The sequence below is a fragment of the Oculina patagonica genome, chromosome 4 (assembly GCF_052425735.1).
Source record: "Oculina patagonica isolate OP01 chromosome 4, crgOcupat, whole genome shotgun sequence".
NCBI classification, from domain to species: Eukaryota; Metazoa; Cnidaria; class Anthozoa; order Scleractinia; family Oculinidae; genus Oculina; species Oculina patagonica.
Genome location: NC_135761.1, coordinates 39995865 through 40009738, shown reverse-complemented (window position 1 = coordinate 40009738; position 13874 = coordinate 39995865). Strand labels below are relative to the sequence as shown.

The 13874-nt window shown below is 38.6% G+C and overlaps 2 protein-coding genes across 2 annotated transcripts; one reads left to right on the top strand and one right to left on the bottom strand.

Annotated features, from left to right (window-relative positions):
* Nucleotides 1-7207: 7207 nt before the first annotated feature.
* Nucleotides 7208-9684, top strand: LOC144647881 (uncharacterized). Its single transcript, XM_078507571.1, has 2 exons — nt 7208-7704; nt 8319-9684. The coding sequence occupies exons 1-2, from the start codon at nt 7208-7210 to the stop codon at nt 9682-9684; spliced, it is 1863 nt and encodes a 620-aa protein (XP_078363697.1).
* A 285-nt stretch (nt 9685-9969) lies between these two features.
* Nucleotides 9970-13787, bottom strand: LOC144650198 (uncharacterized). Its single transcript, XM_078509853.1, has 3 exons — nt 13148-13787; nt 12533-12796; nt 9970-12017 (listed from the first exon to the last, which is right to left on the bottom strand). Exons 1-3 carry the CDS (start codon nt 13439-13441, stop codon nt 10974-10976), a joined length of 1602 nt encoding a protein of 533 aa, XP_078365979.1. The 5' UTR covers nt 13442-13787; the 3' UTR covers nt 9970-10973.
* Between the last annotated feature and the right edge of the window lie 87 nt (nt 13788-13874).

Below are 13874 nucleotides of genomic sequence, written 5' to 3'. Positions count from 1 at the left end.
TGAGTCCGCTTTTGTGTAAAATTCATTTAAATTTTGTTCTTTTTTCTACAAGAGGGCAAAAGTCGAGAAAATATTTTTTTGTAATAGCGTTGACGTTCAAAAAGTGAAAGCGAAGACACCCAAACAGTGAAGGGTTCACCAAAGGATCCCTCTACCTGGAGTGAACTGCAAAAACACATCAAGAGTCTGGAGCGTGAAAATGTAAACTTATATATCAAATGCAAGACTGAAGAGGAAAAAGCAAACCAGTTGTGCATTGAAAATTCAAACCTGAATGACCGCATTAAAGGTGTGTTGAATTCAAATGGCTTTTTTATTTTTAAATGGGTTTCCCAATGAAATGGTTTTCCAAGCAATTTTTTCAAGATGTTGTTTCAGCAGTTACCCAGATTAAAAATATTCAAGCTTAATAAATAGCAACACCATTTTAAACTGCAGTTGTTTAATTCAGATGTAGCCTTACACTTCACTTGAAAAGAATGATTGAAAACCCAGTGACTGGTACTACTAATGGAAATACAAATTATAATTTTTTATTATTATTGCTATTAATGTTACTAAAAAGTTTCCTAAGAGAAGACAAATGTGTCGAGTATTAAGGATTGCAATAACCATTTGCAGATACTGAACAGAAAAACAAGGAGCTTGAAGAAAAAAATGCCCAGCAAAAAAAACATATCGACGAGGTCAAAGCTTAGAATAACACTCTTTTAGAGAGAAACAGAGGTATATGATGTACTAGCTATCTCCTCTGCAGAGGCCCCTTATTTTTTGAGTGCAGCTGGGAAATGGGGAGAGGTGAAAAGTAAGCGAGTGGAGCCTGGAGAGAATGGCAACGAAAGGGACCCCCGCACTCCCCCTATTTTTCATTTTTCGCCTTCCACCAATAATGCAGCCTCTGCAGCGGAGATACCTGTACTAGTATTTCTAAATAACAGATATTTAATATTTTGTTGGAAGACAAAAAACATCAAAGGGAAAAGAAAAATAAACTAAAAAAAAACACATCCTACTTAAAAGAAACTTCCAAGGTAAAAAATGTAGCTAGAATTTAGATAAATGCTACAAAGAAATATGAATGCAAACTTCTTAATCTGCACTATCTTAGATGGTAATGAGATAAAATGAGTAAGAAAAGTGCAGTGGTCTGAACAGCAGCACAGTGGACTCTTCCGCATTAAGCAAACAGGAAATGGCCTTTGCCAAGGAATGATGCTGGGTCTCTAACAGGGTTCCACTTGATGAGAAAAAAAAACAGTTATCTTTTATTTATTTTTCAGAGAAACCTTTGCATGAAAAATTCCTAGATTTCCATACAAATTTAACGAAACACTATCAGAGTGGTGGGCAAAGGCTTTACAAACCAGATATCATGGAAAAGTTCTCCAACAACTACGCCCCCGGCTTATTTGATGAGCTCCTGGCCACTATCAGCAATAATGAAAGGGGTAAAATATCTTCCAAGAGAATAGATACACAAAAACAGAGAGTTGTTGCACTGTTGCACCAATTATCCTACTTCAGAAATCAGGTATGAACATAAAACATTAATAAAGTTTAATTGATATTATAATATAGATAGGAGTCTACGCGCGCTCTGATTGGCTAAAAACCTATGTTTTATCAGAGTATAAAACATAGAAAAATCATGTTTTATTGTTTTTCGTCAGCTTTCCTCGAGTGCTTCGCGCGTCGTTGACTGTTCGTTGGCTATAACCACTCGTATCCAGCAAGGGCGAATGGAATAATTGTTTTATTAAATTCCTTTTTAAGTATAAATCCACTGGACATTTCATTTTGATGTAAACGAAGTGAGGCGGGAAAAATTGTGGCGCAGTGTCCACTGCTTGAGTTGAATGAAACTCGCAAGGAAAGCGAGCGAGAGAGTTTTCTTTCGAAGATTTTCTTCGACAATCTCCTCTTAAATCGTCTATTCATGCTGGAACTTGATTGTGACAACAATTAAGGTTTACGGGAATATCCGAAGCAATAGCTTTTCTGGAAATTATACGCCTTGTTCAAGTCGAACGAAGCAAGGGACGGATGTCATCGAGACTACTATATTATGCTGAGACGAAATTGCACTCGGTGCAGTCGGTGAAGTTTATCGAAGTTCAAAAAGACAAGATCAAGATTAAAAGGTAACAAACTTACCTGAAATGATGCTTAGCCTTATTTTACGTCGAATACTGAATGAAATTGTGTCAGTTTTCTGGTCTTCCCGTAAACTATTTTCTGCTTTTCATCTTTGTTTACTCGCTCTTGTTGTACATATTTTTAATTAAACTTTTCACTCGCGGTGTCTAAAATCTATATCATAAAGCAAAGAAAGAAGCCTAAGCCATGTTTTATACTGTCATAAAACACTCCGGGCATTTGAGAACACTCGAGAAATGTAGAAAACATTCGCCTGCGGCTCATGTTTTCTACATTTCCCTCGTGTTCTCAAATGCCCGTCGTGTTTTATGACAGTATAAAACATGGCTTAGGCTTCTTTATTTGTTAAATAAAGAAGCAAAAGCCAGGTATTATAGAGTCATAAAATATAGCAATTGACTGGGTGGGTGTTTCCTAGATTTCTGAAGTGTTCTCAAATATATCCAAGAGTTTTTATGACAGTGTAATGCATGGCTCCTGTTTCTTTATATGCTTTGACAGTGTGTGAAATGATTGAACATTTAACCTGTAAGTTCTGTAAGTGTTCTAATTAAAATAAGTTAGGAAAAGGGTAAAGTACATGTATCCTAAGGAGGCAAAACTTGATAGTTGCTTGCCCAAGGTAAATGCTATTTTCACTTCCTGTACTTATTATCAAAATGTAATTATAGTAGCAGTCCAAAACTAAATTTAGACATTAATTATGCTATTCTTTGTAAAACAAAAAACAACCCCTTGTAACAAGACTGTGGAGTTCATCTGTCCCTACATGGTGCCAGTGCAGATGCCTTAACATCAGGTGCACTTCTGGGGTTTAGTACCCACCCTAGAAGCATCCTAAACCACAAGAAGAAAAGATCATTGAAAAGCACCAGCAACATTGACACCATAGTTCAAAATGCCATTAAGGTAACTGTTGCAGTACCCAAGTTATCATCAAACAAACAGCATTTTTTATGATAATAAAGAAATATAAAATGAGCCCGTGTGCATTGTTGAGTTAAATAAGCATACAGGCCTTTTAAAAACACAAGAGAAGTGCAAAGAGAAGCTATAGGCGCAGCCGAATGCTTCTTTGTTCACTTCTCGAGTGTTCTTAAAAATTCCTAAGTGCTTATATAACACAACAATGCACACAAGTTCGTTTCTTATTTCTTTATTTTTTTATAAACCAATAGCTATGGTTTCTTGTCAAAGTATTTATGATTTGGCTGCAAGTTGTATTCCTTTTAAGCGAGAGCCCAGGTAACATTTTTCCGTAGATTGCGTGACAGCCATAGAACACGAAGCCTTCAGCGTAGCCATCAAACCAAACCAATATTATCGCATTGATTAACAGAATGTTGCCTTTTCTCCATGAATACTTGCTCCTGATCCATAAAAAGCTTTCAGACCTCCCATGAAAGAGTCCAGAATTCAGTAAACAACAGGGAAAATATTGTCGATCTTCGTATGTTTGTATAAACACTTCTGGACATTGGCACTAATTTTCGTCACCTTGAAGCTTGGTTTTGGTCCGTTAATTCGCCTGATAATTACGATCAATGTTACTAAGTCACATTAAGAGGTGGATGGCATTTGCTCAGCCGTTATACTGCCATAAGTAGCAACGATACTTTGGCGAAATCGACACACAACTTCATAAATTCTTGCGGGTAGACTGGGTATTAGAAAGGCCTGCCGAAATGAAGTGTTTGAAGGGGGGAGGGGGAGGGGGCGGTTGGGAAGCGGGGATGGCCTGCGGGCAGTGGCGGTGCTGATGTGTCACTTGTTTAAGTACAATTCTGATCTATATAATAATTTACAACAATTTTTCAAATTTTATATTTTGTTGTTTATCTTAACAATTTTTCATTGGCGACCTTTATTTCCTGTTTTGATATACTTGGCCATGCATCATAGCCAGTTTCCGAATAAACTTTAAAATTGCTGATGAACGTAACACAATAGGCCTGGTTTTAAACCGCCCCATCTGGAAAAAAGGAATAGACTTTCCTTGCCATCAAATTATTCTTTTCTGTTTCGTGATAGAGTGGTAATTCAATTACCTGCAAACAGAGAGGCTTGTCTATTTTGTCGTTGGAATATCAGACCTTTCGTCTAGCTTTTAATAGATTCAAAGAAGAAAAACAATCAAAGTACCGTTGTTAACAAATTGGAAAAGTACCAGTGGATCAGCTAAGAACTTTTCCTGTAAGTTTAGAGAATAAGTTCAAGTATTGTGGGTAAGAAAGGTAATTACAGCTGCTTTGAAGTCGGTCTTTCGTCTGATGACGTACCTACATGTAAAGTAATCAGAAAGGTAATTCGGATGTCAACCTTTACAAAATTATCAAAAAGCAGCCGCTGCAACGTAACTTTAGCAGGTACTTGGGGAAAACTTTTTGGACAATAGCTGTTGTTCTCAGCGTCACGTAAGCAATTGTACGGTATATGCTTTACGTAGAGAAATGAAATAGAGCAACTTTAAATTTCGTTCCTGGCAAAAAATGAGTTTCTTATATTTTCCATTTCATTCAATTTACAAAACTTACAAACAGGCTTTGTTAGCTTTTCCTCAGGAGAATTTTTATCCTTCAATTGGTTACGTTTCCCACGTGACCGGAAGGTTTACCTTTGGGAAACTGGAGGGGCTTGGGGGGGTACTCTTTACAGAAAACGATACACGGAGGCTCCAGGAGGGACATACGTTTCTGTTGGAATTACAATTATAAAAGTGCAGAGAGAACTTTTAGTGTAGTTTATAAAAGGACCTTCAAAAATATCTCCGTCGATTACATAAATCATTGAAGAAGTATATCATTATAAAACGTCAACAAAAACAACAACAACAAAAGAAAAAAAGGAATGCAGTATCCTTCCTGTAGGTATTTGAAAGGGGTACCATTTTCTATTATAAACCGCAGGTTAAAATGGTTACTTTTTCTGTCAAAAATTGTATAAAAAGGGTAAGGATTTGGACCTCAAGAAAACGGAGCCTCCACGTGTAAAAAACAAAGGACCTCTAGGATTGCCTACGTAGGTGCACGGTATAATGGATTATACAGAAAGGCTCCACCCGAAAGGGGTACCTTTATGAGGCTGTAATTATGTTACCTAAAGAGTAGGCATTTCCCGGGTCGGAGTATACAAACGCGCAGCAAAGACTGCCACTATTCTTACTGCATAATTAATTAGTTCATAGCAGAAGTTAATTATATGTCCGAATTTCTTCATTTCGGCGCATGCTTGTTGCAGTGTTGATGCTTTGCGGTCTAAGAGTATAAATCTCCTCATTTCGCTTGAAACGTGGTCATTTTAACGGTACTCTGGCACGACGGCCAGCTTTTGCGACCCACCCACCTCCCATGGTGGCGGTTGACAGAATTTCACGTTTTATCCTCGTTGCATGCCTATTGCCTCAGCAGTCGCGAACTCTTCCCATAATTTAATCTTATGCGATGAGGTAATGAGTATACAAAATATCTGGAACATACTAACCAAAAGGTAGTTTCATCTGTTAAAGATGTTTTAAGGGGCTATGTAGTTGAGAAACGACAAAAAATGCATTGTTCCTTTTATAGGTTTGTAAAAAGGGTATTGATTTTATCGAAGGTATACGGTAGCATTACTCTTCCTGTTGAAAATGGTTTATGACAGAAAAAAGATTTTTGACTTCGGGACAGAACCTCCCCACATTTGAAAGAAGGGTAAATGTATCCCCTCCCCAAGAATCAGAGATAAAACTTGTGGCCAACCTTGACACTAATTGGTGAAAAAAAAACATGTCAACAAACTATGCGTAACGCACGCAATAAACTTCAGTACGTTTAACTGAAATGAACGTAAGTAGTCATTTTCAAAAAGGCCCCTGGTTTAAGGCCATCGTAACTTGGTTAAAAATATAAAACAAACAGCTGTGACAAACGTTATAAAAAATCGCACAATTATTTACTAATTTTGACGTTTCCCAAAACGTCAATTTTAGTAAAATGCGATTTTGATAATATTTATAACTGCTTTTTTTATTTTTAGTGACTTGATTATTGGCCATTTCGAAGTTGCGCAGAAGCTCTTCCCCAAAGTACCTATTAACCTTGCATTGTAGCGGCTGCTTTTTGTTAATTTTGTGAATGTTGTCAATTCCGAATTGGTTTTAATTTCCTGATAACATGTAGGTACGTCTTCAGACGAACGTCAGGCTACAAAGCGACTTCTAACCCCCATGCCAATACTTAAATTTATTCTTCAAACTAACAGGAACAGTTCTTAGCTGATCCATTTGTACTTTTCCAATATGTTAACACTGGTCCTTTGTTTGTTTTTCCTTCTATGAAGCTAAGCGAAACATCTCATATTCCCACGACAAAGTAAATAAGCCTGTCTGTTTGCAGGTTATTGAATTACCACTCTATCAGAAACAGAAAAGAATAATTTGATGGCAAGGAAAGTCTATTCCTTTTTTCCAGATGGGGCAGTTTAAAACCAGGCCTATTGTGTTACGTTCATCAGCAATTTTTAAAAGTTTTATTCGGAAACTGGCTATGATGCAGGCCAAGCATATCGAAGACAGGAAATAAAGGTCGCCAATGAAAAATTGTTAAGATAATTCATAAACAACAAACTATAAAATTTGAAAAATTGTTGTAAATTATTATATAGATCAGAATTGTACTTAAACAAGTGACACATCAGCACCGCCACTGCCCGCAGGCCATCCCCGCTTCCCAACCGCCCCCTCCCCCCTTCAAACACTTCATTTCGGCAGGCCTTTCTAATACCCAGTCTACCCGCAAGGATTTATGAGGTTGTGTGACGATTTCGCCAAAGTATCGTTGCTACTTATGGTAGCCTACGTGTAGCCGTACCCACCCCCCGAGGAAAAGCGGGAGGGGAAGGAACGTCTACGAAAACCTGGCGCCAATCGTGTTATGTGACGTGACACCTTTTGCATGAAAATGTATAATGGCCTTTCATTGGTTCACCATCTGGTCAATTCGTTCGAGTTTGCTGATTGGCTTAAATTAGTTCTACCTCATTTTCATGACCTAAGTGGAACTGATATTGCAAGATGGCGGACGTTGCGGAGGAAAGGAGTCAAAATGAAACGGTCTATGCCGCAGCTTTAGAGCAAGTTTGTGCGACATTTGGAGTACAGACATTGCACGAAGAGCAACGGAAAGCTTTAGATACGTTTTTTGAGGGTAAAGATGTCTTCGTTTCCTTACCAACCGGCTATGGAAAATCTGTTATATTTCAGGTGATTCCAGTAATCGCCTCGATTATTTCGAAGAAACCTTGCACCATTTTCGTCGTCTCACCACTGAAGGCACTGATGGAAGACCAGGTCAAGTACCTGAACAGTCTGGGACTGAAAGCCATCGCGCTTTCGGAACAATCTGACGACAGTATACTCGAAAGAGTTATGATTGGGGAATACTCACACGTTTATGGCTCACCTGAGAGTTTTCTCGCAACGGACACGTGGAGAGATGTGTTCAATGCCACCACGTTCAAAACACGCCTGGTTGGAGTCGCTATAGACGAGGCGCACTGTATCAGTCATTGGTATGTTGTTTTGGTTATATTTAGTTCCATAACCAAGAGCTAACGAGCAAAAGAGCAAAAATCGAGCAAACGGCAAACATTTAATACAAAGCACAATTATCTTTGTTTTTCAATACCCTGGTAAATATGGCACTGTACTATGTTTTGCTGTACGTGAAATTCCTTGCTAATAATTCAAAAGCAATCAGCAAGCAGCAATTTACCTTCTAGTTTCTAAGCCTGAAAGTCCAGCTACACGTAGGTTATCTAAAGTTTGGATTGTTTGTTGTTCCCTTTGAAATTGTGTGATGTCTATGTTGTAAGTTTACATATAGATCTACCCGCTTGTGATGGGCCAACTACCCGCTTGAAGATCTGTTTAAACTGGTTGACTTCATACATACAACAAAGCAATCTTAAAAGTACCCTCAAAATGAAGGAAAATGCACCTACGAGAGTATAGAATTTCAAAATTTTCTGGGGGGGCATGCCCTCAGACCCCCCTAGGGGGGAAGGCCCCTTGGGCCTTCCATTGATACCCGCCTGTTTTTATATTCTACCCACTTGTGCCAAAACTTATTGAAACCCCTGCTTAATAAGTCATACAATATTGGTTTATTGCATGTTTTTAACAGGGGTCTTCCTGGGGAGAGAAGTGTTCCATTTCGAGAGTGGTTCGGTAATCTTGGCGAGCTGAGGTCTCTCATCCCACAAGAAGCAAGATTGCTAGTAGTTACTGCCACTGCCACAAAGTCAACGAGGCAGAAAATATTCCAAACCCTCCAACTTGGACCCAAGACCATTGTTATTGAAAAAAGCCCTGATCGTCCAAACCTCAAGTACAGTGCAATGTACATCAGCAAGAGCCAACCATTCGAACAAATTTTTGGAGAAGTCATCAAAGAACTCAAGAAGCATGGCAAAATGGCAGAAAGGTCAATGATTTATTGTCAAACAAGAAAGCAGTGTGCTTTAATCTTCAGAACATTCACTTTGTTTTTAGGAGAAAAGATGTTTTGTGGTGATAAACATCCTAAAAACCGAATCGTAGAGATGTATCATGCAGGCACTCCAACTGCTGTAAAAACACACATTGTCGAAAACATCTCATGTGATGATGGCCACATCCGTTGCCTAATTACAACTGTTGCGTTTGGAATGGGTGTTAACTGCAGGAAAGTAAGGAAAACTTACCACATGGCTCCAGCCAAAAACCTGGAATGCTACGTGCAAGAAAGTGGAAGAGGGGGAAGGGATGGCATGCCTGCAGTTTGTGTTCTTCTCTACAATGGAATACTATCAAACCATTGTGAACAGGATATTAAAGAGTACTGCACAACAGTGGAGTGTAGAAGAGCTGCCTTGTTTGCTCCATTTGGTGAGAAACCAAAAGAAATCATCCCAATACACGATTGCTGTGACAATTGTTCAAAAAATTGTTCCTGTGGCACAGCTAACTGTGACCAAGCATTTAATTTTGACATCTCACAAACAGCAGAACTTCCTGGCCCTTCAAATGTGACAACGAGAGCAGTCACTAAAGAAAACAAACTCTATTTGAAAACTGCCCTTGAAAATTTCAGGAAAACTGAAGTCAGCAAACATTCAGACAAGCTTGAACAGTTAGTTAATTGTCCAAATGTGCTGCTTGAACTTGGTGACTTTTTCATTAATCAAGTTCTGGAAAATTGCCACAAAATTTTTAATGTTCAAGATGTTTTTAAATATGTTGAAGTGTGGCGCAAAGAGCATGCAATTGCCATCCTTGACATTATCGGTTGTTGTTTTGGTGACATCCAAAAAGTGGCAGAACTTGATGTTGAGCTGATGGAAGATATTGACATTGACATGGACTGGGAAGAACTAAGGGATGATTCAACCCTACTGGATATGGCAGAAAGTTTTGATGATGGTAGCACTTACTGTGATGAAACCCTTATGGCAGCAACAAGTCTTAATAGTAGTAGTTTTTTGGGGAGCATTGTAAACAATTTACCATAATTTAAGTCAATTAAAAACTGGTCTTACACTGACTGAAGCACTGAACATAATAAACAATGAAGACCGAAGATGCTCGGTTAAAATGTCTTGATTTAGTTGCTTTGTGAACATTGTTTATTACATTCAGTACTTCAGTCAGTGTCAGACAAGTTTAAAATTTGTAAAGCATATCCCTGACTGCGATTTTAGCATTTTATTAACACAATTTGGGGCAACAATATCTGAGCAGTAAAAAAATACTTTTAAAATTTCAAAGTATGATCATTTACTGATGTTTAAATTAGTTACATTGTAGCGGTAAGACAGTTTAAGATATTGCATGACACGTTGACATTTATTTTTGAGTTTGTTTTCGTTACATTCAAATGTCAGTCAGCAAGTCATAGAAGTTGGGATGAAATTGAAATGGCTTGTTTTTCAAGTATGTTTGATAATAGATTATGTTCATGTTATTTCTTTCAAAATAGAGTTGTCATAAAGGCCACAACATGTTACACTTCTTACAGCATTGAGTGTTCTTGTTTTTCAGTGTTAATAACAAATTTTTCCTTGGTTTATAATATTTGACACCCAGTGCGTAAAGGAATCAAAATTACTCTTAAAATAGATTGTTATTTCATATTATTTAAAATTCATATATTTTTTAATTCTTTAACTAATCCTATGTATATAGGAACCAATAGTAAAGGAATCACTGTATTTATTTTGAGCAATCCTGTATTGTGTGGTTCCAGAAAATGTCAGTACTCCTTCCTCAGAAGGTATTATTTCTTGGGTAGGGGGATCTCAAAGCCCAAAATCTTTAAGGAAATGTATGAAGCTTAATTGGAATTTCCAGAGGAGTGGGTCTTAGGAAAAATCATGCCTTCTATGAGATGGTGTATGAATCTTTTCTGGAACCACACATTGAGATCAGTACATACCACAGAGGCATCAGGTTTGCATGACAGGACTCTTTAATGGGATTGTGTGCACTGCCTAGGAGACATGTCATTGTCAAAGGAATGGCTGCAGCTTAATTATCTACACAACACATTACTGCAAATCTGTTGATTAGTGTGGGGGTCAACTTACAAATTCTTGTAACTGATTTCTATACATTATAGTATGTTGGGTAACTTTTTAAAAACCTTATGCAATTTTGCATTTGAGATATATTCTAAATTCTCAGATCATTTTCTGAGAACTATGTTTTCAATACTGTGAGGAGAAATTTGTTATTGATCACTGGCTTAAAGGGGCAAGGCCTTCTTTCAGACAATTAAAGAAGGACAACAAAAACAAATAATTTAACGGGCTCTTCTTTTGATTTCAATATACTTCTTATGATCATTGATCCACTTGTGCATGTTTTGTATGTCAAAGTCCCATAAAAACGAAGGCTTTATGCCATGATACTGGTGGTAGACCCTTCCTGGTATATGGCGCATGGCCTTGTGGTCTACAAGGTCCTTGACTACCTTCTTGAGATCTTCATCTGAAGACTTGACTACATGCCTTCCAGAACGCTTGTGAATGTGCAATTCTGCATCAAATTTGTCCATGAGTTCCTTTGTTATGGTTATTGATTTACATATCCTGTCTATAGACTTCTGGGAGGCATTTGGTCCGAGTTTCTTCACAGCATCTTTCAAAAGCCTGTTGAAGAACTCTAGTAGCAAATCTAGAGGGATGTTTCCACCGATGCCATTCCTCGACTTTGCTGAGCGATTCCATATCAGTTCATGGGCTGCCTTGGGACTTAACAGAGCATACACTTGAAACATCAGGTATAATGCTTCAAGGGAATACTTGGTGCTATGCTTGTCATTTCTCAGATGAGGTAGGAAAAATTTCCAACAGCGAAGAATCCTATCCCCATCCCCTTCACTGATTGCATCCTTAAAATTAAGAAGAAGAAGACCATACTCCATTAAAGCCTTTTGATAGGAAAGCATGTCATCACACTGGTTGGAATCCTCTGACTCTGCACTTTGATTTTGACTCTGTTCACCAACAATCCTGTTAAAAAGTTCAAGATTTCGAGCAGTGTTCACCACATAATCATTAACAATCTGACCTGCAAGCTCTTCTAGGTATCTCTTTTTGGCAACCTTAGAAGCATCTGCCTTTGGTACTGCCTCAGAGGTGTCATCAAGGGATTCAAGATTCATTATTTCTAGAGCAGCTGCAACCACTCTTGCTTTTAAGCAGAGGTCAAAAAAGCTGTGGGCTGGCTTCACCGCAGAGTCAACCTTTGCCTTTACATTTCGCCTGTTGATAAGATTGCGATCGCTGTATAGTGTGCATTTGTCTCTTGAAGAAGCTTGTGAGTATAGACGATCAAATGCAAGCTGCAAAAAGAAAATACTAAAACTAAATTGCTAATCATGAAATTAATAATATTGTTAGGCTCTGAGAAGTATCCATGCCTATCCCAATGTCGGTGCAAGGTCATTAGAAATTTCCAGGGAGAGCAGCAAGATAAACAAACATTATTTTCCCAGTTTATGCAAATAATAACTACCTGTTAGAACTGCAAACTATTGAGGTAGAATATACATTTTACCAAAAAACTCCCAAGTGCAACAAAAAATTTTGAACTTTTCAAAAATTAAATTCAACCCTCCAAGTTAAGACCTTTTTAGTTGCCATGGCGACGAATATTTTGGAGCTGGCGACTAAATTGCAACCGAAGTCGCCAGCCTGGCGACTAAAATGGAGAAGAAGGATTGAAAGCATGAAGCATTGAAATTTTTCACTGGCGACCAAACTCGAGCAGTCGGTGGCCAAATGGCCACTAAGGAAAAAAATAAACTTGGAGGGTTGAAATTTATTGGCAAGTGTAGATCGGTGCTTGGATATTTACCTGGAGAAATTTATTACTCGAATGCCAATCCGCAATTTGAAAGTTCAGCCCCTCTAAACGTTCCTCAGGTGTGAAACCATTACTCAGGGATGCATGGCCATTTACCGATCGCTCCACAGTTAGTTGGTCACCAACCAACCCTTGATCATCATAAGTCCTGTGCTCATTGTCACCAGAAAAAGGTACATACTTATGGAGTTCTTTCAAAATTTCAAGTATCCCGTCCGCACTATTTTCGTTGTGGTAAAGTACACCAAGGAAAGTCTACAAAAAGAAAAAAAAAATTAAATTAATAGAAAGAACATTTGGTGCTACAGTACCAAGATTTCCCCAAGTCATTTGCATATCATAAATCTCCTTTCAACCTGTTCATCCTGTATTGGGACGTTTTAGTTTCTCTGTGCTACATTTAAATTACAGTCAACTCTTGCCTTGCGGACCACCTGCTATTACGGACACTTGCTATCACAGACAAAATTCAGATCCCCGGCTATAGAGGTTTGACTGGAAATGACTCCCGCTATTACGGACTCTAGCTAATACGTACACTAAACGAAGTCCCAAGCGTGTCCGCTATAAACAGAGTTGACTGTATATGTGTAGCTAGCTACTTACAGTGTCAGTGGCTTGAGCTGTTTCCTTTTGATAGCGATGGGGTATGTGCATTGTCACAACTTCCTGAAGATGTTTGAGACATGGTATATTTGCAGTAATGATTCTCGCCACCAAGTTAATGTAGTTTTCTTTCTGCTTTTGGTGCTCGGCTTGGTTTGGTACACAGTTTCCATTCTCAAGTAAAGAGATGTCACCCACAGGTCCAATTCGTCGGAGGTGTGCTCCACTTATCCGGTTTTCTGTGCTCATGACTGTCACATAGTGTTTATCTTTGTTTTGATGCTGTTCAGTCATGTGGTGAACCACCTGGTAAATGTCAAAATTGTCAAATGTGATCTTTCGCCCTTTATCAGGCTGGAGTATCACTTGAATGTTTTGAAAATTTTGTTTTGGATTCTCAGCGGCAGTGGTGGCTTGTGCTGAGTGGAGACCCTGCTCCAAAGAAGTACAAGTAGTAGTGACAGGTGAAGGGTTACCCTGCTCTGAGGAACTAATGGTGGTAGGTTGCGGATTAACCGGCCCCAAATAAATACCGCCAGTTTGATGTTGGGGGTGGACTTGCCCCCCCAAAATACCACCAGTTGGAGTTGGGATGACTGGCCCCAAAGAAATACCACCAGTTGGAGTTGGGATGACTGGCCCCAAAGAAATACCACCAGTTGGAGTTGGGATGACTGGCCCCGAAGAAATACCACCAGTTGGAGTTGAGATGACTGGCCCCAAAGAA

Excerpts from the sequence above, each read along its gene's own strand:
- LOC144647881 (XM_078507571.1), top strand. The coding sequence starts at position 7,208 with ATGGCGGACGTTGCGGAGGAAAGGAGTCAAAATGAAACGGTCTATGCC. Across the intron at positions 7,705-8,318 it reads GCGCACTGTATCAGTCATTG|GGGTCTTCCTGGGGAGAGAA; the intron begins GTATGTTGTTTT and ends TGTTTTTAACAG.
- LOC144650198 (XM_078509853.1), bottom strand. The coding sequence starts at position 13,441 with ATGACTGAACAGCATCAAAACAAAGATAAACACTATGTGACAGTCATG. Across the intron at positions 12,797-13,147 it reads CAGCTCAAGCCACTGACACT|ACTTTCCTTGGTGTACTTTA; the intron begins GTAAGTAGCTAG and ends TTCTTTTTGTAG. Across the intron at positions 12,018-12,532 it reads CGAGTAATAAATTTCTCCAG|CTTGCATTTGATCGTCTATA; the intron begins GTAAATATCCAA and ends TTCTTTTTGCAG.